The sequence below is a fragment of the Microtus pennsylvanicus genome, chromosome 2 (genome assembly GCF_037038515.1).
Source record: "Microtus pennsylvanicus isolate mMicPen1 chromosome 2, mMicPen1.hap1, whole genome shotgun sequence".
NCBI classification, from domain to species: Eukaryota; Metazoa; Chordata; class Mammalia; order Rodentia; family Cricetidae; genus Microtus; species Microtus pennsylvanicus.
Genome location: NC_134580.1, coordinates 130,763,910 through 130,791,562, shown reverse-complemented (window position 1 = coordinate 130,791,562; position 27,653 = coordinate 130,763,910). Strand labels below are relative to the sequence as shown.

General features: G+C 47.8%; 1 protein-coding gene across 2 annotated transcripts; it reads left to right on the top strand.

The window, feature by feature from the left end:
* Positions 1-27,653, top strand: Ggt7 (gamma-glutamyltransferase 7). Of its 2 annotated transcripts, none has more exons than XM_075962674.1 (15): positions 1-383; positions 9,678-9,913; positions 10,153-10,304; positions 11,449-11,566; positions 12,854-12,921; positions 13,132-13,205; positions 13,511-13,707; positions 15,133-15,220; positions 16,860-16,987; positions 17,162-17,250; positions 20,195-20,344; positions 20,465-20,582; positions 21,283-21,420; positions 22,788-22,887; positions 26,414-27,653. In XM_075962674.1, exons 1-15 carry the CDS (start codon positions 215-217, stop codon positions 26,575-26,577), a joined length of 1,989 nt encoding a protein of 662 aa, XP_075818789.1. In that variant the 5' UTR covers positions 1-214; the 3' UTR covers positions 26,578-27,653. The 2 variants fall into 2 exon arrangements, with proteins under 2 accessions (XP_075818789.1, XP_075818791.1); XM_075962676.1 differs by having other exon boundaries at positions 22,788-22,880; positions 26,414-26,624.

Genomic DNA, 27,653 nt, shown 5'->3' with positions numbered 1-27,653 from the left:
ACTGCCCTCCGGGCTCCCATCCTCCCGCACCAGCGCGCAGCCTGCTAGCAGGAGACTTTAAGCAGGCGGGGGCGAGTCAGACCAGGACACTGTTGAGGGTGGGGGCGCCCCCTCCCGGCTGTCCAGGAGCTCAGACCCCGCCCTCCGCCCTCGCACACCCCCCCTTCCACTGCCACTTCCGGCAGGCGCTGCGCTGCTGGGGGTTAGGGCGAGGATGGCGGCAGAGAACGAGGCTAGCCAGGAGAGTGCCCTAGGCGCCTACTCACCGGTGGACTACATGAGCATCACCAGCTTCCCGCGGCTGCCCGAGGACGAGCCAGCGCCTGCGGCCCCACTGAGGGGCCGCAAGGACGAGGACGCCTTCCTGGGAGACCCGGATACCGGTGAGGCCCTCTGGCCCTATCCCTACCCCGCCTTGGTGGTGGTGGTGGTCCTCGGTCCTCCTTCTTCTATTCTGGGCATCCACTTTCAGTCTCCCATCTCCTTCATTCATCCTTTCATCCCGGACCTCTTCCCTTCTCCCTCAGCTCTGTTAACTGTGTGGTGGGGAAAAGGGTGTTTTTTGCCTTAGAGGCGTAGGATGCGACAAGGGAGAGGGATGCAAGGACCGCAGTAGGAGGGATTATGACTGCCTGTTAGGAAGAATCTATTGAGAAGGAAGGAATGCTGGAGGGGAGAGCCTAAAGAACGTCTGTGATCACCTAGTAAAGGCTTCTCTTTAGTCACAGAAGCCAGGATAGAAGAAACCAAGTCAGAGGCTGAGCTGGAGGGATGGATGGGGTCTAGATCTTTGGGCGAACTTCACCACAGCCAGGGATTATGGGGAAGCAGAGAGTCTGGAGAAGAGCTGAGACTCTATCTCTTCATGTCCAGAGATGAGTAAAGAAAATATGATTTCCTTCTGTCTGAGAATTCTGGGTATTGGGAGACAGGGGGATGGACTGCATGACCTCTCAAAGCCCTTGGGGACTACAGCGCCTTTGCTGGTTTGTGGATCACTCTACCCTTTCCAGAGATGTGGGTCTGGCCTGGATGTTAGCCGGGTTAGTAGGAGCTTCTGGTCAGCAGCAAGATTTGTTCCCCGCGAAGCAGTCTCCAGATTTTACTGTGTTCTCAACCCTCTGCAGAAACTGAAGGAGATGGGGGTGGGGGGAGAAAGCAGGGTTTGAGAGAGAGCTGAGGGCCAAGAGCTCTCACTGTTCCTTCCCCAGTGCTGTCTCTCCTCTCCATGTGGCTCAGCTCTGTACTCCCCTCTGTTCTTTATCCTGCACCCCTCTGACCTCTTTCCCTCAACGTCACTTCCTGGCATTAGAGCATCCTTCTGCCTCGCTCTCTGTCTCCCTCCGGGTGCCTGCTCTTGAGCTTCATCCCTTTCTGTACTGGAAGATGCTGCTTCTCTGACCCAGCTCTTTGTAGTCTGACTCTTCGGCTGTCGCTCCTGGCCCGGCTGCTGGCAGTTCTCTTCCATTTTTTGGTCATATGGTTCTGACCAGCAGGTTCCATCAACCTGACTAGATCACACTTTTTACCTATGATGGGGTGTGCTGACTTTAGGTCCTCCAATATCAAACATGCGCATTAAAACTAATTTTCTTGGGGGATTAGTTTTGGTGGTAGAAGGAAGAATGTGCTGGTGGAACCAGCCATCTGGTCAACCGAGGTTTTCTATTCAGAGATTTGAATAGTGCAGTCCTGATTCACTATACTATAGTAGGTGCGCCTACCCTGTACTGGGCCTTAGTTCTCTCTTTCAACAAAGAATGCCCATCTGTCCTAAATAACAGATTGGATCCTCTGGTCTGTTGTTTCCAGATTCCTTGTTAAAGTTATTGCTTTATAAAAGCCTACGGTTATTTGTGTGGGCAGGGAGGTGATTTCTGCATGCCTGTAAGTCCTCTAAGGGCAGGAATCATGGATTTTTTTATTCATTATCCTTTCTTTAGCATTCAGCAAGGTGTTGGATACTCAATAAATAATTGTTGAATGACGAGATGAAAGAAACAATCCCAGGATGAAATAATGACAGGAAATGGAGTTCCCAAACCTCAAGAATGCCTTAGGGGAGCTCAGTATAGGCTGTGTCCTGGTGTGCATGGCAATTCAACCGAGAGGGGTTGGGAATATAACTCAGTGGTACAACACTTGTCTAGAAATTCAGCCTAGACCCTGGTTACCTGAGCTCCTGGAAACTTAAACCTTATCCCATGGGTGTACACCAAGGTTCCCAGGGCCTTGCCTTAGAGTGCCTTGCCATCATAAGCATTTAGATGCCATGTCACTTAGGCCTGTTTCCAAGTCCCAAGAATCCTTTGGTCCAGCCAGACCAGCTTGTTGGCTAATATGACCTTCTATAGTCTCAACCTAGCAGTGCCACCTAGTGGCAGTCTCGTCTTCATAGCCAAAACCTGAGTTAGTGCCTATAGCCTGGCACTCTCCAACATCAAGAGCCAGGCATCCCAAGGAGGCCCCAGAGAAAAGAGAGCTAGACAGTGACCACCTCCAGGTTAGGAAATGTCTGTGTGCCCTTTCTTTCACATGGAAGCCACATGGGCCTTCCTCTCCTAGGCATTGGCCTCACGTGTCTTGTGGATACACAACCTTGAACACTCTATGCCGACATCAGCACGTCCTCACCACACACTTCCTTTGTGTCCAGGGCCACTCTCAGTGAGTGCCACTGGCTGAAGGGCAGTGTCCAAAGTGGAAGCCTAGAAGCCACCTTCGGATCTATCCCTCTTTTCTTCTCACTTTCAAAATGTGACCTGGTTTTCTATGTCCTCCCTCCTAAGAGATTCCTGAATTCCATCTGACCACCATGTCCTCAGCACTCTAGGCTAAGCTACTAATCTGTTATACCCATGTGACTCCTGAGTTCCCAGCTGTTCTTGCTGCTGCCCTCACCCCAAATCCATTCACCATTCTGCATTTCTGGTCATGTCACTCCCAAGTTCAGAAATCTCTCTTAAGAGAGTTCGGGTTCAGACTAGGCTACCTAAGGGATTCAAGTCCAGCCTAGGTTGTATTATAATCTGTTAAAATAAATAGAGGAGAAAGAAAATTAAATATTTTGACCAGCTACGTTCAAACAGCAGTTCCTTGTGCTTTACAAATTCAGGGTTATCAAAACTAAGCCCACCTTTCTCCTAAAACATACTGGGTTATTGTTTGCTTAATTGGTAGGGTTTTCTTTTGAGGGGGGGTTGTTTTGTTTTGTTTGTTGGGGTTTTGAGACTGAGTTCTTACTCTGTAGCTCAGGTTAGATTGGAACTTACTATGTAAATGGGGCTGTTCTGGAACTTACTATTGTAACCTACACTGGCCCCAAACTTGTGGCAACCCGGATGCTTCAGTCTCCTGAGTTCTGGGACTGCACGTTTAAACCCCAATGCCTGTCTCTAATAAACTTCTTTCTTCTTGCCCAAACCAATCTTTCCCCAGCATGTTTTTCTTAGTGGGATTATTGCCCTACCAGATACACAGGGCACATATCATGTACTCAAGAAACCATTTTTCCTATTTTTGATATTTTTTTCCCTCGGTATATAATTTTGCTGAGTAGATGAGCAACTCGATATGCTGGTTGAATCATCTAAAATAGATCAAGTTGTGGTGGGGCCATATTATCTTCATCTTAAGTCGTTTTATCTCATTGGAGAAAACAAACGAAAAGGCAGGTACCTGAAAATAATAACTAAAACTAGCCGGTAAGGCTGAATTTTTGTTTATTTGTGCTTTGTTTCTGAAACAAGGCCTCATGTATCCCAGGCAAATTTTGATCTCTGATACTCCTGCCTCTACTTCCTCATATGGGGATCACAGATGTGTGTCGCCACAGTCACCTAGTTCATTAGGTTGGCTTTGGGGGTTGGAAACAGCTGCCAGTGACACCTGGGACAGTAAAAAGGAGGCACGCTGTCCCCACTCTCCCACTTACTCGCGTGGTGGTCTTAGACAGGTGGTCCCACTTGGCCTCGCGTTCTTCATCTGTAAAGTGAGCAAAGTGGAGCCAAGCTCGTGAAGTCATGAAAATACTTCAATGAGGAAAGATACGCAAAAAACCTAGCGTATCATCGGCACCAATAAATACGAGTCTTTCTGGGGGGCGGGGTCAACTCGATGGGTAAAGCCTTTGCTGCCCAAGTGCGGAGCTTAGCTCAGGTCTCCGGAACCCATGGAAACAGCAGAGCGTGACAGGACACACTTGTATTTCCAGTGCTTCCACAGTGAGGTGGGAGTTGGAGGCAGGAGCCCAGAGCCACAGGGGCCGGCTAGCCTCTGTAAACAGCTGCTCACAAGAGTCTGTTTCGGGCAAAATGGAAGAGCAGGACAAGTGCCCAAGGCTGTCCTCTAACTCCTACATGTGCTCAAAGACACATACAAGAACATATATGTATGTGCACACACATCAGATACACATACATCATACACACAAACATATACCTCATACAACAGGTAAATAAAAATTCAAAGCCCCTTCTTGCCCTTCTTTGATAGTTCTATGGGGCCAGGCGGGTTTTCTAGCCACAAAGGATATTTAACAACTGCTTAATGAATTATGGTTTACAACCTGCTAGTGCTGATGTTGTAGTTTAGACACGAGCACGATTAACTAAGGGAGACCCCAGGAAGACAAACTTTTTATCATTATGTATGTGGGGTTTTTGCCTGCTTATCTGTGCACGACATGCATGAAGTGCCTGAGGATGCCAAAAGAGGGCATCGGATTCCCTGGAGCTGGAGTTACAGACCCTTGCGAGTCTCCACATGGGTGCTGGGAATCAAACCCAGGCCATGCTCTTACTGGGCCACCTCTCCAGCCTGACAGACTTTCTTAAAAAGTGAAAAGTTAAAAACAGAGCATCAGGCACACATGTGGTGGACAGATATACATGCAGACAGAACATAAAATTACAATAAAGTAAAATAATTTAAAAGCAAAAGAGTTAAAAGCAAATTAAAATATTTGTTTATTATAAAAAACAAAATAAAATAGTGAGGAAAATAAAAGTCCTTGTCTCTATTCTTTTTTTTTTTTTTTGAGACAGGGTTTCTCTGTGTAGCCCTGGTTATCCTAGAATTCTATCTTTCTATCTGTAGACCAGGCTGGCCCAAGCTGGCCTCAAACTCACAGAGATCCATCTGCCTCTGCCTCCCAAGTGCTGGGATTAAAGGTGTATGCCACCATGCCTGGCCTATTCTTTTTTTAAATGACTTTATTTTTATCTTTAATTTTGTGTATGCGAGTATAGTGCCCACAGAAGCCAGAGGTGTTGGTGCCCTGGAGTTGCGGTTATGGACAATTATGAATCACCTAGCATAGGTGCTGGGAACTGAACCCCAGTTTCAGCAAGAATAGCATACGCTGTCAGCCACGGAGCCAGTTATCTAGGCCCACCCTCCAGTTCTTTTTGTTGTTTTTGGAGACAGGGTCTTTCTATTAAAAAGCTCTGGCTGTCCCAAAACTCATCATGTAGACCAAGCTGGCCTCCAACTCACAGGTCCATTGGCTTCTGCTTCCTGAGTGTTAGGATTAAAGGTGTGTAACACTACACCCACAACCCTCCAATTCTTCTTCTTCTTTAAGACAATCTTTCTCTGTTTAACAGCAGAAAGTTCTGGCAGTCCTAGAACTCCCTCTGTAGACCAGGCTGGCCTCAAACTTACCGAGATCCACTACTCACAGAGATCCCCCTGCCTCTGCTTCTTGAGTTCTGGGATTAAAGGCATGGGCCACCACTCCTTGGCCTACCATCCATTTCTTATCTCTGTGTAATTTTTACTTTTTATTTCAATATATATATGCTTAAATTTTGAAGTATAAATGCTGAAAAGATAGCTCAGTCAGAAGCCACATGATAAAGCTGGGTGTGGTGTCGATGAGAAGGCTCAGGGGTGAAGGACCTTGGTGGCAAGCTTGACATTGTGAATTCAATACCAGAATCCATGTGGTAGAAGGAAAGAACCAACTCCGACAAGTTAAGTTGTCCTTTGAGCTCCACATGTGGACATGTACACGCACACACACATGCACATACAATGACTATATAAGTAAGTAAGTAAATCAATGTCATGAAATATTTCTTTGTTTTTTCGAGACAGGGTTTCTCTGAGTATCTCTGGCTATCCTGGAATTCACTATGTAGACCAGGCTGGCCTCAAACTCACAGAGATCTACCTGCCTCTGCCTCCCGAGTGTTGGGATTAAAAGCATGTGCCACTACTGCCTGCTAAATGTAATAAAAGTTAAAAAAAAAAAGCCAGACATGGTGACCTGCAAGTAGAAGCCCAGTGCTAGGAAGGAAGGTACAGAGAGGACCCTGGGTTTATAGTCAGCCAGACTAGCCTAATTGGAAAGCTATGGACCAATGAGACATCTTGTTTCAAAAGGAGATGAATAATGTTTCTAATGACACCTGAGGTTGTCCTCTGACTTCCACACATGCTTGCATGCATGTGCATTCTCACACATGTGTATGCACACAGAAAGAAAAATGGTTCAGTGGGTAAAGGCACTTGTCACGCAAGCCTGGTGACTAGAATTTGATTCTCCAAACCCAGAAAGAACCAGATGTGGTGGTGTGCAGCTCTAATCCCAAAACATCTCCAGTAAGATAGGAGTCAGAGACAGGAGAATTATCTGGAAGCTTGCTGGCCTTCTAGCTTGGGGTGTGAAAAGCATCAGAAACAAGAAGAGAGGCCTTCTGAAAGGAGAGACGCAAACCCAGAGAAGCTGTCCTCTGACTGTCACACCTGCTGTGGCATGCACATTCCTTTCTGCCCTTTGTCTAGTTCGTCTGTGTCTCTGTCTTTGTCTCCAATTCTCTGTCTCTGCGTCTCTCTCTCTTTCACACACACACACACACACACACAAATAATAATAATAATAATAGTAACAATAGAATTTTAAATATTTTTTAGGAATTTAAGTCAGACATGGTGGCTCGCATCTGTACTCACAGTACTCAGGAGGGAAAGACAGGCAGATTGCCTCAGCCTGGGCTACTTAAAAAGTTCACACAAAGTAAATAAGAATGTGTCTTTTCATAAAAGTGACCACCATAAATGCATTCCAATAATTTTGAACATATCATTACTTTATCTATGTATATGATTTCTTATTTATATAAAAGATGGGGGTGTGAGTCTTGAAGGTCCTTAAATACCAAGCCTTAGACCTTGGATTTTTATCAAGTAAACATGAAAAATATGACAGTCAAATTTTAATGTTATCACTCAAGCATTTCAACTTACAGAGAATGTACCATGAATACGACAATAAGGGTTTATTGTCATCCTCTTATTTCCTTGTTCACAAATGTGTAGAACTTTCTGGTGACTGGGAAGTGGGGTCAAGGGTAGTAGCACCCAGAGGAGAGGACTATGGGATAAGAGAAGGTTTTACGTCACTGCAAGTGTGTGTGGAGGCCAGAGTAAGATCCCGGCCTTTTCTCCATCACTCTCTGCCTACCCCTTGAGACAGTCTCTCACAGGACCAGCAACCAGTGGCTGGCCTTAGCAGCGAGACCATCGGGGGAGCTAGCTCTCAGGATCCTCCTGGCTTTGTCTCATAATGCTAGGCTTACGGGTGTACACAGCTCTGCCCAGCATTTTACGTGGGTAGAAAAGGAGATGACTTTCTTCAGACGCCACTTCCTGGACTCCTGTGCCTGACCTGTCTGTTAGAGATGAGCTGCAGTGTCTGATCCATAAGTGGTCTTCAATTCTCCCTCGCCTCCATCTTATTTTCCTCCGCTCTGCTCTTCGCACAGCAGCCTGAGGGACCATTTGAAAACACAAGACAGATGGTGTCTTAGTCAGTGTTCTATTGCTGTGAAGAGACACCATGACCATGGCAACTCTTTTTTTTTTTTTTTTTTTGAGACAGGGTTTCTCTGTGTAACAGCTCTGGCTGTCTGGCTGTCCTGGAACTTGCTTTGTAGACCAGGCTGCCCTCAGACTCACAGAGATCCTTCTGGATCATGGCAACTATCATAAAAGAAAGCATTTAATTGTTGCTTGCTTACAGTTTGAGAGGGTTAGTCCATTATCATCCTGGCAGGAAGCGTGGCAGCATATAGGCAGATGTAGTGCTGGAAAAGTAACTAGAGTTCCACAGGTCCCATGACATGGGCCTGGCATGGGTTTTTGAAACCTCAAAACCCACCCTCGGTGACACACTTCCAATGAGGCCACACCTAATCCTTTCAAATTGGGCCATTCCCTGATGACTAAGCATTCAAACATATGAGCCAATGGGGGCCGTTCTTATTCAAACCACCACAGATTGTAAACAGAGACTGTGTCTTCATTTCCTGGCCACCCAGACCCGTATAATCCCACAGAAACTATATTAATTATAACGCTGCTTGGCCAAAAACTTAGGCATATTTCTACCTTGCTCTTATATTCTACATTAATGCATTTCTATTAATCTGTGTGTTGCCATGAGGTTGTGGCTTACGGGTAAGGTTTTGGTGTCTTTCTCCTTTGGCAGCTACATGGCGTCTGTCTGACTCAACCTTTTTTTCTCCTCTATCTCTGCTGGATTTCCCACCTTCCTATAGATGGCTTCACAGTCTTACAACTCTCTAGTGGCCTCTAACAGTCAAGTCCAAGTTCTCAGGTCCATAGGACCAGTACACAGGACTAGCACCATCCGGCTTGATTTCCCGCTCCCTCTTTTGCTGCCACACCAGAACTACCTGACCTTAGTTATTTCTTTCAAACGTCAAACTCATTCCTGCATCAGGGCCTTCGAACCTGCTGCTCTCTCTTCCTAGAACATTCTACACATGAACTCCTTGTTCTCTGTCAGTGGCAGCCTTTTCTCGTCCCTTCATTCTCTGCCCAAAATTATTTCCTCGAGAGGCCCTTCCCTGATTTCCCGGGTAAGCAGGTCCTCATTCCCTTTTAACATTTCATCTTATGCTCTGGGGTGTGTGTGTGCGCACACTCGTTCATGGGATCATGTGTGGAGGCCAGAGTAGAACCTTGAATATTGATCCTCATTGTCCTTGGCCATATTGCCTTGATACAATCTCTCACTGAACCAGAAGTTGTCCTCTTCGGGTAGATTGGGAAGCTAACTCTCAGGCTCAGCCTCTGCCCTGCCATGGTGTTAGGCACATTTTCTTCGGGAGTTAGGAAATTGAAATCAGGTCCTCATGCTTGCAGAGACCTTAACACTGAGTCAGCTCCCCGGCCTCTCATGCTTTGTATAACCTCTGCCACAACTTGTGTACTTGTTTACCTTCTTTTCCTCCATCGGCCTGAGAAAGCGGACGTGGCAGTTATCTGTTGTAGCTATTGAATGAATGGGTGCGTGGAGCAAGGCAGGAAGCCAAGGAAGTTGGCTTGGTAGTTGCCCCTTGTGCTGGAGGCTTTGTTACCCAACTAAGACAGGATAAGGTTTCCAGGGGAGGCTGAACACCCTCACACCCGGGTACCAGTCTCATGGGTATTTGCCAGAGGCAGGAATCCAACCTTTCAGCTGGCCAATTTGAGGCCTTTTTTTCACCTGAAAACTGGCTTCCCACGGGGCCCTAAGGTATGTTGGAGTAGAGGAAAACTGGGCGGTGCGGGGCGGTGGGGTTTGTATGATGGGCGGGGCACGCCTCACCCTGAGGACTGCAGGGCCAGGTAGTGGGCTGCCAGACCGATACCCAGCTGCCCCACAGACCCGGACTCCTTCCTGAAGTCCGCCCGGCTACAGCGGCTGCCTTCGTCCTCATCCGAGATGGGCAGCCAGGATGGGTCACCACTACGGGAGACACGCAAGGACCCATTCTCAGCTGCAGCGGCCGAGTGCTCCTGCCGCCAGGATGGGCTCACGGTCATCGTCACCGCCTGCCTCACTTTTGCCACGGGTGTGACCGTGGCGCTGGTCATGCAGATCTACTTCGGGGACCCCCAGGTGAGGACCGCAGATGGGCAGAAGGGAACTTGGGAGGAAGAAGTGAGGAAAAGCTTGAGAGGGTGATGGGAATTGAGTAGCTGGATAGTGGGAGCCTGCTCGGAAATGAGAAGAGAGGAAGGCTCCCAAAGGAAATGACTCTAAGAATCCAGAGGACATGAAGGCCGAGGTTCTAGATTAATGGAAGTACTTGCGGGTGGTAGAGAGCCCTACTAGCCCACTCTTCTCTTGCCTCCTAGATCTTCCAGCAGGGTGCTGTGGTGACGGATGCCTCCCGTTGCACGGCGCTGGGCATGGAGGTGCTCAGTAAACATGGCTCTTCCGTGGATGCAGCTGTGGCCGCAGCCTTGTGTTTGGGGATCGTGGCTCCACACAGTTCTGGCCTGGGCGGGTAAGGAGCTGGGTAAGGACCGGGTGGAGGCCTGGGTTCCTCAGGCCTACTTCCTGTGGCCTGGCTGCAGGTTTCTTTTGGTTTGAACTTGAGGCAAAGGTAGGCCTATCCTCCTTGCGTTTTCTCTTTCAATACCCAATTGCACTCTTTTTTTCTCCCTGGATGGAGTCAGAATCGCAGTAGCATATGGGAGAAATGGAGGCGTGTTCACAAGCAGGAGAGCAATGTTGTGATGTATAAAACGGGGTACACAGGGAGCAGTGGGGCATGGGTTGAAGCTGTGATGATGCTCCAACTTTTAGGTTCACAAATTCCCTTGACTCTGTCCACAGAAAATACACCCCAGGCTTGGAGCTCTTAAAACCAAGGTTGGAAACTGGCCAATCAAAAGCCAGACCCAGCAGCACCTAGAATGGTTTGAGTTTCTCATTTAATTTTTTTTTTTAATGTTTGCTATTGTTAAAATGTCAATAGTTTTCCTAAAAGTCCAGATTGCTAACCTCTCTGGAACAATCAGGAGGTCTGGTAACATGGAGCCCACATTCCCATGTGGCTACAGTTATCTGGAGCTCAGCAGAGTGCTTCCCATGACGGGTCAGGGTGCTGGCCACTTTGCTGTCATTTGTCTCCTCTGCCTTCCTTATTTTGTTACTTGGCTGCATGTATTTAACTTTGCCACCCCCATCTCAGATGTAAATATGCCACAAAAAAGGAACAAGCTGACAAAAATCATTCTCTTGGTAGGACCATTCCTCCAGGCTCTACCAACGAAATTCCCCTTTTGGCTCTGCGTGGTTTATCCTTACATAATCCAGTCCTGGGGAAAGGGAGGGTATACCAAGCAGGCAGGTGCAGGAAGCTGGCAGGGGTCCAGCTCTGGTCTAGGGAGGGGACAGAACAACCTGTTCCCCCAGTCTCTGCATTTTTCTTAATCAGGGATTAAAGTCTCCAGTAACCTGGGTCTCCTACCCCCTTGATTTTACTTTACCCTTATAGGATGGCTGAGTTTCTGAATTATAGGGGGCTCCAGCATCTGACCCAATGTGGCAAACAGCCTCACCACAGAGGATTAAGGGACTGGTAGTTTCATCTTTGAGAAGGGCGCTATGTTCTCATCGCTTTCCACTGTCTGTGTCTTTCCCAGTGGAGGTGTGATGCTGGTTCATGATATCCGACGGAATGAGAGCCACCTGATCGATTTCCGGGAGTCCGCACCAGGGGCCCTCCGGGAAGAGGCCCTGCAGAGGTCTTGGGATACCAAGGTGAGCACCCTGGTGAGAAGAGAGGGCCCAAGGAGAGGGTTAGGGGCCTCCCTACCTTCCCTTGTGCCAACCTGAGCCTTGATTTGTTGCATATTTACTGTGTGGGTGGCAAAATGAGTTGAGCAAAATGCTCTTAGGCCATCTAATGGCGGCAGCTTGCCCGCCCCCACCTAGAATAATAAACAAGGACCAACCAAGAGTGATGGCATCTGCCACTAAGTTTGATCTCCAGGTCCCACATAGTAGGAGAGGACCTGTTCCTACAAGTTGTCCTCTGCTCTACACACACACACACACACACACACACACACACACACACACACACACATCATGGTATATGCACGTTCTCATACACACAAACTAATTAAATAAATATAATCTTAAAATTAAAATAAAATGGACAGAAAGATTTAGATGACTAATAACAGATAACACCACAGCATCTGACTTCCCTGGCAGTCTTGTCTGTCTGGAGAGAGCAGAAGGACGCCTTTGGGAACCCAAGATACCACTCAGTTGTTGCCTCAAGACTCATCTATCTCTACTGGGCGGTGGTGGCGCATGCTTTTAATCCCAGCACTTGGGAGGCAGACCCAGGCAGATCTCTGAGTTCGAGGCCAGCCTGGTCTACAAAGTGAGCTCCAGGACAGCCAGGGCTACAAAGAGAAACTGTCTTAAAAAAGCAAAAACAAACAAACAAACAAAAACCCTAAAAGAACAGCAAACAAGCCAAACCCTCATCTATCTCACTCTAAGCCTGATGACTGTAATTTTCCCAGGCTGTGTTATACTGGGAGAAAAACGCTAGAGGCAAACTCACTATTTATTGAGAGCAAAGGAGGAAGCAGGTAACTTGGGAAAGCAGGTGTTTAGTGCTATGGAAAAACCCAAACACACCCCTGAGTTATCACAGCTCAAATGGTGGTGGCGTGAAAATGAACTGACAGAACTGAGGTCCTTTGTTCCTCTTATAAAAAGATAAGGGTCCCATTATCCAATGTGAACAGATTTACTCAGAATGTTTGTGTCCTGCCTCTTGAAAGGGTTTGCTTAACTTATTAAATCCCTCAACTATGGGAGTCAAAGACCTTTCTGCATTTGCATATAAAAAATCAGGGATGAGGGAGAGGTACTCCCTGGGGAAAGCTTGGCCCTCTCTTGGGATCCTTGGCCTGTGTCTCTCCCCTGTGCCAGCCATTCCTGGCTTGGGGCTCTGCGGAGTTCAGCCCAGCCCCCCCCTTCCAGTGACCTGGTCTCCTCTCTCCCTCGCCTGCCCGCCTCGCCCAGCCTGGGCTCTTGGTGGGGGTCCCCGGAATGGTGAAAGGGCTACATGAAGCTCATCAGCTCTATGGCAGGTAAAGACTCTCCCCTGGGGACCAGGGGCCTCTGCCTACATCCCTCTTTGGGTGGCCTTCTCCTGTCCTCCTGGATTCTTCCCTTCCCAACTCCCTTCCTAATATCCCCTTCCCTTGCCAGGATTCTCCTTCCCAGGAATCCCCCTTCCCCCAGGACCCCTCCTCCTCCCCCCAGGACCTCCTCCACCCCCTGCTCTCCGGCCCCCTCAGGCTGCCCTGGTCCCAAGTCCTGGCCTTCGCAGCAGCTGTGGCCCAAGATGGCTTCAACGTGACCCATGATCTAGGTCAGTGGGGCCTGGAGGTCGGGGGGGAGGTACAAGGTTAATGGGGGAGGCCTTTGAGATTTGGGCCCCAAGTGAAGGGGTTCTTTTTTCCAGTTTGCTCCTCAGACTTCTTCCCATCCCAGCTGGAGGCAGCCTCCAATGAGAGGGTCTGGGAAGAGCCTATGTGTATCCCTACCCTCCTATGACAGGCCTCTGGGGAGCCAGCGCTCTCAGGGCCAGTCACTTAGCCCTCATCCACCCCACCCATACACACCTCAGCCATCAAGTCTTGGCCTCACCCACCCAGCCTCTCAACTTCCCCCCAGCCCATGCCTTGGCCGAGCAGCTGCCTCCCAACGCATCCGAACGTTTCCTGGAGACTTTCCTGCCATCGGGCCACCCACCTTTGCCTGGCTCCCTGCTGCGACGGCCTGATCTAGCCGAAGTACTGGATATACTTGGCATCTCTGGCCCTGCTGCCTTCTACAATGGCGGCAACCTTACATTAGAGATGGTGGTCGAGGTGAGTGTTAACAGTGGAAGGTGGGGTGTGCCCAGTGACCCTACGGCAGGAATGCCATCCTCCCCTTTTCTCCTCTATATGGTTTCTGGCTGTGTGCTTCATAAACGAGACCAGTGGTTATTAGGGGCAAGAAGCATTGCCCACTACTGACAGGATAAACAAGGGATAGAGGTGTTCAGTCTTGAGAGGAAAGCTGGGCTTCTCCGGGCTGCTGCCAGCTGGATAGGAGGCTGACCTGTTTCTTTCCAGGCCTGGTGGAAACTCAGCATTAGTCTCAGTTCCCCTGGGCCCAGAATCTTCCCTGCTCTGTTTGGGATTGTCCAAGACCTGATGGTAACATTTTCTTCCCTGGTAACCATCAGAACTGAGGAGATTGACATAAGAGGATACCCCCTAACTCCAAAGAGGCTTAGTCTAAGGTAATCATCGATTCTGAGAATGTTGTCAAGGAAAAGTTCAAGAAAGTGTGCACAGGCCAGTTGAGTAGTACTATGACTTGGGGACATTTATCTAAACCTCTGTTGTCTCTGTGGGGATTACATAGGTGTGTCATTCAGGCTTGAAGGACATTCTCTGTACCGGGTACTGTGTTTTAGTAATCTGCCAGACACAGACCCTAGAAATCCAGTGAGCAGTTCACTAAGGGCAGATAAGTCAAAAGTTTTACAAACTAGAAAGTATAAAGGTTGATAGTGGTAATACTGATTTAAAATTGGCATGGGGCTGGAGAAATGGCTCAGTGGTTAAGAGCACTGGCTGCTCTTCTAGAGGACCAGGTTTGCTTCTCAGCATCTCACAACCATCTGTAACTCTAATTCCAAGGGGGGATCTGACGCCCTCTTCTGGCCTCCATAGGCACTGCATGCATGTGGTGCACAAACAACCATGCTGACAAAACACCTATATACATGAAATAATTTTAAATTATTTTTAAAAGATTAACAATGAATTGCTATGAGAATGGAATGAGCACATTGATTTGTACAAGATTGGTGATTGGTCAGGAAAGCGTGCTCAGTTATGTTCTATAGGGTCAGTCCCACCAGAATTATTCAAAGCTCAGAGTTTTGTAGTAGCCTTACCATTTGGTGGAGGACTGTATTGAGTTTCAAATCTAGGGCCTTGAGAGTACTAGACAAGCACTGTACCACGGGGCTATACCCCATCCCTAGAATATCCTTAACTGGTTATAGTGAAATGTCAACTTCAGTTTTGATAATTCTTACACATGTGTTATTTCCTCTGCCTCCTTTGTCCTTGGGCTGATGGGATCCCTAAAGGACATGCTGGTGACTGTGGAAGGAACTAAAGCTGTAAACAGCTTACCTGTCTGTGATTGAGACATGTATCATGGGCATGCATCATGGTCATGTATGAGACATGTATCGTGCTCACGGTGACAGATGGACATTTTCTCCCCTCCAGGCTCAGCACGCAGGGGGTGTCATAACTGAAGAGGACTTTAGCAACTATAGCGCCCTCACAGAGAAGCCTGTGTGTGGAGTGTACCGAGGTGAGCTTTCCCCCAGCTCCTAAGGGTCCCCACTCAGGAGAAGCTTTCCAGTCCATGGCCACATCTTTTTGGCCTGGAAACTCCTCTCCATGTCACAGGAGATATACGGAGGCAATGAACTCCCTAGGCAGCCAGAGCCAGCCACCTTCTGAAATAACCATGGGGTCAGTTACCCTAAGTGACAAGGATGTGGTATTGGGGCATATAGCCAATGGCTAAGACCTGGAAGTTTGGGGTTCTAAACACGACCTTTTGTTTTGTGGGGATTTGTGATTTATTTGCTTTTTTTTTATAGTGCTGGGAATTGGGGCTATAATAGAGGACGAATTCCCCATTACTGAGTTTCATTCCCAGATGCTGAGGTTTTCTTAATTTGGGTTCTGTATAGCCTCAATCCTGTCTGCTAGCTCCCTTCTCATTGACCTGTGCTTCTTAAGAAGAATTTGTCAGACCCAAGTTCATGAAAGGGCAGAATCAACCTGTTAAGACAATCACAGACTTGCCCCTCACTGACAGTAAAAGACAACTGAGGCCTAGGGAGGGAAGAGAACAACCTGCCTGACTCAAGAAACCAATCCCAAGTTTAGAAAGCCAAGCCTGTGGCGTGAATGCAGTTTATATTTGCTGACCCCAATGCTGGGTTCTGGGTCCCTCGGGAGTTCTTGGGTTCTCTCCACTCTAGGAAGGACAGGTTACCCCAAGCCCAGGGTGAGGCTTCCTCTGAGTTTATATTTCCAGGTGCCTGTCTTCCTGATTCCTCAACCAGAGGTAGTAGTAAATGACGTTGAGGAAAGAATATAGCCTTAGAGTCAGGAGGGCCTCAGGTGTACCTCTTGCCTCGAACTTCCCACTCTGAGCCTTGGTTCCCTCCTTCAAATGGAGACAGTAATGGCGTCCACATCTCAGGGTGCCCATGAGGATCTGATGAGATAGTATGGGAAGCAGCCTTGGGCACAGTGGGCACTGAATACTACCAGGTCTTCTGTTCTCCCTGTCTGCACTGGGTTATCTCAGTGGTCCAGGGCCTTGGGTACTATAGGTTCACTTGATCTCCTCTAGTTCTGGCCCAGCTGCTTCTCATGCCTCAGTTTCTGCCCCTGTAGAATAAGGTTGATTCGACGAATGAGGTAGTTAACGTCAGTGTTCCATGCCGCCAGTGCTGTGATTATTCTTTTACTGTCCAGCCACTAAATTACAGAGTAGGAAGGGAAGGCTGCCACTCCCAAGAAGTTTCAGGTTGAGAAGAGCCATCAGGGCCCTTGAACAGGTCCTGGCCTGTGGGAGGGATTGAAGGATTCATGGCAAACAAGGATTCTGTGGACATTCGCTCACCCATCCCTGCTTTGCCAGTGACCTGTAATGTGACTCTGAGCACAGATTTAATATGTTTGCTGCCAACGCGAGTACAGCACAGCTCTTAAGCCTTAATTTCCTCCTCTGGCCGAGGGAGCAGAGGGTTGGGGCCTGATTTTGAGCTTGGCCTCACCTCTGACCAGCATGTGAGCTTTGCCTCTTAGTGGTTTCCTCGTCTGATAAGGGTTATTGCTGTGTGTGTAACGGTGGGGTATGCGTTTAAGATGTGCTATATGAAGATGACTTGACTCCTCTCCTGCCATCTGGTCATTTCCTATCCTTTCAGGCCACCTGGTTCTCAGTCCCCCACCCCCACACACAGGCCCTGCCCTCATCAGTGCTCTCAACATCCTAGAGGGTTTCAACCTTACCAGCCTGGTGTCCCGTGAGCAGGCGCTTCACTGGGTAGCGGAGGTAAGGCCCACTCTCCACCTTACCTGGATCTGGGATCACAAGAAGTGGGGAAATGGAGGATCTCCTTGGAGCAGGATTGAAACACCTTTAAGTTTTCTTAAACATGAGGATCCCCTGAGTTTGGGTGCTGGGAGGGGCCTGGCAGCCTTTCCCACATCCCTGCTGTGTTTTCAGACCCTGAAGATTGCATTGGCCCTGGCTAGCAGACTGGGAGACCCTGTCTACGATTCTACCATCACCGAGAGCATGGATGACATGCTCAGGTTTGTCCTGGGACATGACCCCGGGGGCTGCAGAAATCGGGGTAGATATGGGAGAAGGGATTGGGTAAGCAGCTAGTGAAGTCTCGAGTCCCTTTCAGCGGAACCCTAACTCGGTGTGACACCAGGTGCCTCTGGCTGCATTGCCTTCCCTGTCTGCACAGTGAGTTGGTCACAACTGCTTATGAACCCTTTTTGTCCCCTGCATGGATCTCACCCATATGGACACAGCTGCTCTCCACTTTGGGTAGAAAAGGAAAGTCTAAGAGCAACAAAATAGTCTCTGTGCAGATGCTGGAGTGGGTGGGGCTTCTGAGTGGTTCTGTCTTTGCCAGAAACGCCGTGGTGAGACTGGGCTCTGGTCAGACTGCCTCCGTTAGACCTACACTTTACCATTTGCTAGCTCTCACTTGGGAGAGTAACTTAAACCCACTAAGTCTGTTTCCACAGGGACCCTGGCAAATCTGTATCCACTCTGTGAGCCTGGCAAATCTGTATCCACTCTGTGAGGTTTTGATGATAATCACCTGTAAATAAGTAAAAGAAAAACATGTAAAGCATTTAGCACATTAACTGGCAACATAGTAAATGTGCAATAAATGCAATTTGTTTTTATTAATTGGCCATAGAGGTAAGAATGGGTTAATTGTTTGACTGCTATGGTACCTGACTTACAGTCTAGCTCCAGAAAAACCAGAAGCCAAAAATATGGTTTATGTAAATTTGTGCTGTTACTCAAACACCACTCTAAGGATTCAGTTGTGAGCAACTTATAATTTAAAAGCAAAAAGATGGGGATTCAGAGGTTTCAGAGAAAGGGATGGATGCCCAGTTGCAAGTAGCAGGAACAAATTCGAGAGAGCTCTTGCATAGCATGGTAACTGGAGTTAGTGACGAGCTACTGCAGTTTGAATAATACAAAGAGTTCAGTGTTTTCACTACAAAAATGATAACTGTGGACTATCACAGTTGTTAATTAGTGAGATCTGACCATTCTTCCATGTATAAGTACCTCCTCCTCAAAATATGCTGGTGTCTTGTGTCTATAATTCCAGCATTCAGGAGGATGAGGCAGGAGGACCGCCATAACTTCAAGGTCAGCTGGGGCTATACAGTAAGTTACTGAGCTAGGTCCATAGGTCAACCTGAGCTACAATGGGAGCTGCTTTGTATGAAATACATCTAATTGTATCTGTCAATTTAAAGCCATGGAGACTAGGAAATAGCTCAGTGGGTAAAATCACTTTCAGCACAAGGGGGGGACCTAACCCCCAGAACCCATATAAAAACCCAGCATGGGTGTCTGTAATTCTAGTAACCTCTTGAGGTGGGGCTAGAATTCCCAGAAGCCACCCTGGCATAAACAGTGGGGAAAAAAACCAAAACAGCAGCAAGCCTGCCTCAAAGTGAACAGTGAGGACAGTGATTGTTTTCTGACCTCCACGTGTGCATCGCGTCATGTGTTCACCACGGCAGACTCGTGCCCTCACACAACACAAATGCACACACACTATAACAAAGATTGATATCGTGCTGGATATAGTGGGGGCAGGCATTTTTAACCCCACCACTCTGGGGCAGGCGCAGACAGATCTCTGAATGTAAGGCTAACCTAGTCTACCTAGTGAGTACCAGGTCAGCCAGGGCTAGAAAGAGAGATCCTGTCTCAAAAAACAAAAGTTAATATCATTGGTCAAAACAAGGCAAAAATAAGAACAATGCAAACTAAAGGGCATCAAAGCAGCAAGGATGAAGGGTGAAAATCGAGCTTCTCTTGCCTGCCCAAAGCACTGTAGCTCACTGTGTGTGGTCATCAGCCTTGTAGATCAGGCTGACTTCGAACCCACAGAGATCCACCTTGTCTCTGTCTCCCGAGTGCTGGGATTAAAGGGCGTGGGCCACCATCGCCGGCCCACTTCTGGCTTCTAACTAAACATTTTGTTTGTTTTGCTTTATTAGATTTATTTTAATTTTATGTGCATTAGTGTTTGGCTTACATGTATGTCTGTGTGAGGATGTCAGATCCCCTGGAACTGGAGTTACGAACAATTGTGGACTGCCATGTGAATGCTGGGAATTGAACCTGGGTCCTCTAGAAGAGCAACCAGTGCTCTTAACCACTGAGCCATCCCTCTAACCTCCTAACTAAACAGTTTTTAAATATTTATTTTATTTATTTAATGAGGATGATGTGTGATTTGTGAATGCCTGCAGAACCGTATACTTGCCGTTGTGTGTGTAGAGGTCACATCATCAGGCTTGCACAGAAAGCAGCTAGCCTTGAAGGAAGCAAACTGCATGCCATGTTGACTTAAGATTGATGAGGAAGATTACTGCATTGTCCTTTCTATTTTGCAACATTTGTTTACTCACCAAGCCATCTCATGGGCCCCATCTAACTAAATTATAAATGAACTTTAGCTCCAAACTACAAACATTAGGCCAAATCAGGCAAGCTTGTTTATCCAAACAAGTATCTCAGAGCATCCACCGGGCCCCAGGCATTTTCACAGAAAGGAGAGGAGCCAAATAACTGTGACGCTTGATTGGAACATTAAGTAAAATAAAAAGCTGACTCTAGCTTGCTGAATAACACCTAAATAAGTTGCTTCAGTTCGGTAGTTCTCTCCTGGGAGTTTTCTTTGTGTGAGCAGTGCAATCTACCATTGTAGGCTTATTATTCCAGCAAAGCAGACAGATTTAACCAAGGGAGTTTCCTACGTGTGAGCAGTGTGATCTACCATTATAGGCTTATTATTATTCCAGCAAAGCAGACAGATTTAACCAAGGGGGTTTCCTACGTGTGAGCAGTGTGATCTACCATTATAGGCTTATTATTATTCCAGCAAAGCAGGCAGATCTAACCCAGGAACCACGTGAACGTCACAGACAGGTGGGATGTGATCAAAGCTGCTGTGTTCTCATTCCTCTACCACCCCCTTTGCAGCAAGGTGGAGGCTGCCAACTTCCGGGGCCACATCAGTGACTCTCAGGCAGCCCCTGCCCCACTCCTGCCTGTCTATGAGCTGGACGGGGCTCCCACAGCTGCCCAGGTGCTGATCATGGGCCCTGATGACTTCATTGTGGCCATGGTCAGGTATGTCAGCTCAGGCTTAGCACCAGTGACAAGAAATCATTCCAAACAGGATGGGAGGTGGGGGCTGGGTAAAGGTGAAGGCGCCACAGAGCTCACTCAACCCTACTTCTACCTGCCCAGCTCCCTGAACCGGCCTTTTGGTAGTGGCCTCATCACTCCCTCTGGGATCCTTCTCAACAGCCAGATGCTGGACTTCTCCTGGCCCAACAGGACTGCTAACCACTCTGCACCTAGCCTGGTAGGCTCTTGCTTCTCTGCTCTCCCAGGGACCTTGAGGCTAGGTAGGACACACAGCACCATGGGGCTTTCTTCCCCCCTATTTCCTATAAGAACTTCTATTAAACCCTGCTAAATCTGGAACATGGAGGCTGGTGGGTCTAAGGAGTTCTTGAGCCATTCTGTCATGATCTTAGTGAGACTAGGGAAAAAGCCTTGCGTCCTCTCTGGGCAATGAGACAACTGACCCCAGTTAGGGCTTGAGCTCTTTCTAGCACTAGAGAGCTAAGATTATATAATGCTGGGCTAATGTAGCTTGGATCTGTGGCTGGATACTAAAGAGGGGCCAGGAGGAGGAATTTAGATATTACTGTCCACTTGGAAACCAGCGTTTCTACTCCGGCAAGCTTCCTATAGGGCAAAACCACAGAGATGGTCCAATGGGAAGTCTACTGTCCCCATTACCATTTTTCTTGACTGTCTTTTCCCTTTTCATCCATACCAACCCCATAACTCAACGATTCCACATCTCACTTGCTCTTACCACGCTAGTCTTCCAGGAACACTTCCTCTTACAGCACATTGTGGCCAGGAGGGCACCCATCTTTCAGGAGCTGAATCTGTGGACCGTGTAGAAGAGAAGTGGGAACGGTGCTAACCTGGTCCCTTCCCTGTGTCGCTCCACTCTCCATCTCCCTTTTCATCTCTGCCTCTGGCAACAGGAGAACTCGGTACAGCCAGGGAAGCGGCCCCTGTCCTTCCTGCTGCCCACTGTAGTCCGACCAGCAGAGGGCCTCTGCGGGACCTACCTCGCTCTGGGGGCCAACGGAGCCGCCCGAGGCCTCAGTGGCCTGACCCAGGTGAGATTTACTCCGTGAGGAGTCTTGTAGTCAGGAGCCGTGCTGTGACGTGGTCTGCAGGTACCCCACACGTCTCTGGGTTGTCTTCTAGCACTTTCCCAGCAATCACGAGCCGTACCACATTGAACGGGTCCTGTGCCCGGCACAGGTATGCTGGGCTGGCTTTCATAGTGAAAATCGGATCCTGACGATCTCTGTCTCCACAAGTTCCTGGGAAATCGCGGGCTGTAGAATTCAGAAGTAGTATAACATCTGGGCTGCCCGTGTTCTGTAAGCCTCAAGTCCCATCATCCCCTGCTCTGTATCTGAATAGACCACCAGCACTCAGTGGACTCTTATTTTGAAAGGAAGGTCGTGCTTCACTTCAGAATACCTGAAGACAGTTCCATGAGTGCCTTGAGCACCTGGCACACACAATACTCATATTTTTGACAGGTGATGAGCTAAATCTGTGGGATTCCCCTCTGTAAGCTATAAATATGTTTTATTCTCATTGGTTAATAAAGAAGCTGCTTTGGCCTGTGGCAGGGCAGAATATAGGTAGGTGAGAAAACTAAGCTGAATGCAGGGAAAAAGAAGGTGGAGTCAGGCAGATGCCTTGTAGCCGCCCAAGAAGCAAGATGTAACAAACCGCAAGCCTCATGGTAAAATATAAAATAATAGAACTGGGTTAACAGCTCTGGAACTAGACTTCCCTGGGTTTCAGCCCAAGTGCTGCTAATAATCTCCAGCTGTGTGATAATGGGGAAATCACTTGATCCTTATCCTCCTGATCCTTAGTGTCCTCGCCTGTGAAGTGGAGAAAACAATATCTAACATCACAGCGTCCTTGCTAGACGCTGGGCACTGTGTGTGTTGACCCCTTTAATTCCTCCAACTCCGGGCAGAATGACTGTTCTGGTTTTACAGAGGAGGAAACTGAAGCTCAGGCAGGTTAAGAAGTTGACTCACGGGCTGGAGAGATGGCTCAGAGGTTAAGAGCAGTGCCTGCTCTTCCAAAGGTCCTGAGTTCAATTCCCAGCAACCACATGGTGGCTCACAACCATCTGTAATGAGGTCTGGTGCCCTCTTCTGGCCTACAGTCATACACACAGACAGAACATTGTATACTAAATAAATAAATAAATATTTAAAAAAAAAAAAAAGAAGTTGACTCACGTTGATTTGGTTAGTAGCATTGGGTAGGAAGTTCAGGTCCGGAGTGTACCCAACTCCTGACCATTAAGCTGAGCTACCCATGTTGATCCCTAAATCATCCTATCTGTTAACCCTGCCTTCTCAGAGAGGAAAACGGAAGCCCCTGGCTAGACTGTAGAAGACTGATGCTAGTCGCGCCCCTTCCTTCAGCTCTCCTCGCCTGCCTACAGGTTCTCCTGAATGTCCTGACGTTGAACCGGAACCTGAGTGACAGCCTGGCCCGAGGACGCCTCCATCCAGACCTGCAGTCCAACCTCCTGCAGGTGGACAGTGAGTGCAGAGCAAATTCCCTAAGAAGAACAGGAAGGGCACCCCAACAAAGAACCCCCTAGCCCCAGACCATGCCCCAGACCACACAACTTCCTTTTGCGAATGCAATTTGGGGAGTTCCCCTGACAAATTCCTGTAGGGCTACTACTGTAAGATCTTGAGATTGGAACCATCTTGGCCTTTCCTGTGACATTAGGAAATCCGTGTCTCAGCTCTTGAGACTTCATTTTCTCCTTTATAAAATAACAGCTGTTGTTATGCAAACTTCCATTCCATTGAGACACCTGACGAAACACTACAGAAGTAGCACCCCAGCTTGCCCAGGGACACTGCGCAACCCAGAAGGAAAAATAATCAGAGAAATGTGAGCTAGCAAAAGGAAAACTCAGGCACTGCATCAGAGCAGCATGATGGTAACTGGACCTTCAGGGATCAGGGAGGCTTCTCTTAGGTGACATCTAAGCCGAGATCTGAAGAATGAGAAAGCCCCTACCATGCCAGAAACTGGGGCAGAGCTTTGTAGACGAAGAACAAGTGCAGAGAACCACAGAGCAGAATTGGGCTTAGTGATTAAGACTAGATCAAGGTGAAGTGATGAGATATGCTAGGAGGATCAGAGAGGAGAGCAGGGACAAGATCACGACCTCAGCAGCTTATGGTGATGAGACAGAGTTGTCCCAACAACAAAAGCTTCATTTTGAACATGTTTTAGTTTTTCATAAATAGGGAAAATACCACACTTTTGAGTAGGTTTTTATAATCTACTCGGCTTTCAAGAGATCTTTGCTCGTCAGTATCATCACTATTTTTGCAGATAAAGAAGCTCACAGTGGCTATAAACTAGTTAAAAATTTACCAGTAAGTGACTTCGTAAGGTTTCACGGAGGAGGTGGTGACTGGCTGGATTAGGAGTGGGGAATTCAGCATGTAGTGATAAATGACTTTCTGGACAGGAGGAACAATCTATGAAGAACCCAGAAAGAATGGCTTGGGAAAGCATCAGTAGGGCCAGCTGCTTCCAAACTTCTGAATTTGCCTAGCCCCTTTGTGACTTTACACAAACTCCGTGCCACACTGTGCATAATCTCTACAGATGAACTTTCTTTTTCTAATGACCTATTTTGTTTGTGCATTTGTATTTTGTCTGCATGTATGTCTGTATGAGAGTTTTCAAATCCCCTAGAGTTGGAGTTACAGACCATTGTGAGCTGTCATGTGGGTGCTGGGATTGAACCTGAGTCCTTTGAAAAAGCAGCCAATGCTCTTAACCACTGAGCTATCGCTCCAGCCATCTTCCCCGCCCCCCTTTTTTAAAACAAGTGTAGTTTGAATTTAAACCCAAATCACAAACAGGAAAATGATATCAATTGCAACAAATAGATCCTGAATAGTTATTTAGAAGTCAAATATGTTTAGGTTATTGTTAAGTGGTGTTGTCTACAGAAGGTCTGGAGGATCATTCTCACTGTGAAAGAGTTCAGGAAATATTAGAGACCAACCTAAAGCTTGCTCCTTGCCATAATCAAAAGGATGAAAAGTGAACCACAAAGGCAATAGATTTCTGATGTGATTTAATACTATTCAGTAATATGAAGTTTTAGCGGCCAAGCTAGAGGGTGCATATCTTTAATCCTAGCACTTAGGAAGCAGAGGTTGGTAGATCTCTGTGAATTTGAGGTCAACCTGGTCTACAGAGTGAGTTCCAGGACAGCCAGAGCTACATAACAGACTCTGTTGAAAAAAAAATTAATAAGTAAATAAATAATAATGCTTTTTCTTAAGAACCACTTAAAATCATCCTGTCTGGGGACATAAGGAGACCAAATCTTTATAAAGGAACAAGGGAAGTGACATAAACTAGACTGTTTGTTGAGGTCTAAGTTAAGAAGCACTCCACTGGAGAGAGACTTATGGCCTGATTTGCTTTGGGAAGGAAAGGTGGATTAAAGAGAGGAGAACATAAGTCTAGCGAAGCACGTGGGATATGGCCCAAGGCGGGAGATGATGAAAACCTGAACTCAAACCAGAGGTGAAGCAACTATAATCTTGCAAACATAGACTTAAGTTTTACAGTGTGCTGACCTTCTGTAAGCACTAGGAAGCAATCACTAACAAGACAACCTGCCTTTAAAAAACCTTAAATTAAGGAGAGGGTTGCAGCCAATCAGTAGGAATAATAGTGAATACTTTGTGGGAAAAGCAGGGGGTACCGGGTGCAGTGGCACATGCCTTTCATCCCAGCACTTGAGCGGTAGAAGCAGGCAACGCTCTGTGAGTTCAAGGCTAGCCTGGTCTACATGGCAACTTCCAGACCAGCAAAAGATACACAGTGAGACTCTGTCTCAAACAAAACCAAAGAAAATGGCCGGATATGACTACAGATGTATCACCGTTGGTAGAGTGCTTGCCCAGAGTACATGAGGCCCTAGGCTCTATTCCAGTACCATATAAACTGAAGCTTGTGCTGCCATGAATTCCAGAAATCTGGTAGTAGAGGCAGGAGGATCAGAAGAAGTTCAGGGGTATCTCCACTAGTAGGGACATAGGGAGTCTGAGGTCAGCCAGGGCTACATGAGACCCCTATTTCAAAGGGGGAAAAAAGGAAGGAAGGAAGGAAAGAAGGAAGGGAGGGAGGGAGGGAGGGAGGAAGGAAAGGCAGAGACTGATATTCTAGATAACAGTGAGATTCTCAAAGAGATGCCTTTGGCAGGAATGAAGTAAAGGAGCCAACTTTGTGACAACCAGGGGAAAGCATTCCAAAATGGAGTGCTAGCAGGGACAAGGGCCTTGTCCTTAAGAGACAGCAAGGGTGCAGTATAGCTGGAAGCGAGTTAAACAAGGTGGAGAACAGAAGGAAGTCAGAAGACTAGAGAGGGACTGGGGTTCCAGCTGGTGGTGGGCCGTAGAGGTGAACTTTGAATTTTATTTTGAGACCTATCAGAGAGTGGGAGAAAGATGCCTTTGTCCAGTGCGTGACGCTGTAAAGAAGGCAGGACTGGGCGAATGACCATTAAATAGATCGTGCAGTAACCCACACAAGCCGTGGTGACACTTGGAGATAGGGTCCAGGCCTTTTGCCGTTATTAAGAATGAGTGCTAAGGCTGGGTGTGGTGGTGCACTCTTTTAATCCCGGCATTCAGGAGGCAGAGGCAGGCAGATCTCTGAGTTTGAGGCTAGCCTGGTCTACATAGCAAGTTCCAGGACGGCTGGAGCTACATAATTGAGAGACCTTGTCTGTAAAAAAAACAAACAAAAAAAAAGTGATTGCCCGTCATTGATCACTGGCTGTATGCAAGGCTCCGAGCTCGGTACTTCATGTGTATCATCTCCTTTAATCCTTATATAGTGGGTTCTCTATAATCCCCCATTTCGTGCAGGAGGACAAGGAGACCCACTGAAGTAAAGCAGTTTATGCAAAATCACACTGTTCCTGCTGTGGAAATAGTCCAGACTGAGTCAGATCTAATCATAAGGCTCCTGAGTCAGTGCTCTAAAAGCATGTTTGCTGGGGGGGATGGTTTCCAGGTGAGTTCACCGAGGAAGAGATTGAATTCCTGGAAGCCAGGGGTCACCATGTGGAGAAGGTAGATGTCTTATCCTGGGTCCACGGAAGTCGGAGAACCAACAACTTCATCATCGGTGTAAAGGACCCTCGGAGCCCAGATGCAGCCGGAGCCACCATCCTGTAGAGCATTGGGGTGGGCGGGATCTCTGCTCCCCGCCTTTGCATGTTCCTAGAGTCCCTCATTCTCCCAGGGTTGGTCTCAGGGGGACCCCACGGATGCCTCAGATCAGGGGCCAGAGGGGATGCTTAGCAAACCCTATCCCAGAGTAACTGGAAAATTCTCTAACTGGAGGCTTTTGGTGGTAATGGTGACGTCAGTGTTCATGACCAGGCAGGCAGGACCTTGAGGAGTCAGACTGTCTGTCTGTCTCTTCTCCTCTCACAGCCATGCTGCCCTTGAGCTTAGGGATGTGCTTGCAAACCCTTCTCAAGGGTCTCACAACCCTGACACCTTCAGACTGGTCTGACCTAGGCCTTGTCTTCCAGCTCCTGCACCTGGCCCCATTTCTTAAGTGACTAGGATTTTTTAAAATAGGCCATCATAGGGAGAGGTAATTGTCCCCTTCCACCAGGTTGAGGCAGGGGCCTTGCATTTGAAGGTTCCCAGGCAGTCGGGTAGGGGTGGGGGTGGGTATCAGCTCAGGGGCTTCCATTTGCAAAAGGGAATTAAAGAAAGAATATTGCTTAACCATGACTCTGGCTTGATCTCTGTCTAACTGATGTGGTGATTGCTTTCTCATTGCTTTGATAGAACACCTGACAAGTTGCAACTTAAGGCAGAAAGGATTTCATTTGGCTCGCAGTTCGAGGGAATCTCGTCCCTCAGGCAGGGGCAGCATGACAACAGAACAGCTCTGAGCTATGGCAGGGAAGCTTGCTTACACCTGGGTAGATCAGAAAGTAGAGACAACACTGGAATGACGGGGTCAGTAATTAAACCTCAAGCCTTATTCTCCAGAGATCCTTTTCCTCCAGCTAGATCCTACCCCGCCTCCCCAAGGGTCCTATAACCTCCAAAAATGTCAAGGCATGCCCAGCTAGGGACCAAGTGCTCAAACATGTGGGGTTGGAAGTGGAAGTGAGAGAGGAAACCTTGGCTCGCCCTGTCTCAGAGGCCTGTGACACCAGGACAACCTGGAATCAACTTTGTAGGGGTTGTGTTTCCAAAACTTGTACTGGTAATAAAAAAAATAATAACAA

Coding starts and splice junctions, on each gene's coding strand:
- Ggt7 (XM_075962674.1), top strand. CDS start 215: ATGGCGGCAGAGAACGAGGCTAGCCAGGAGAGTGCCCTAGGCGCCTAC. Junction 13,206..13,510: donor CAACGTGACCCATGATCTAG/GTCAGTGGGGCC, acceptor ACTTCCCCCCAG/CCCATGCCTTGGCCGAGCAG. Junction 13,708..15,132: donor CATTAGAGATGGTGGTCGAG/GTGAGTGTTAAC, acceptor TCTCCCCTCCAG/GCTCAGCACGCAGGGGGTGT.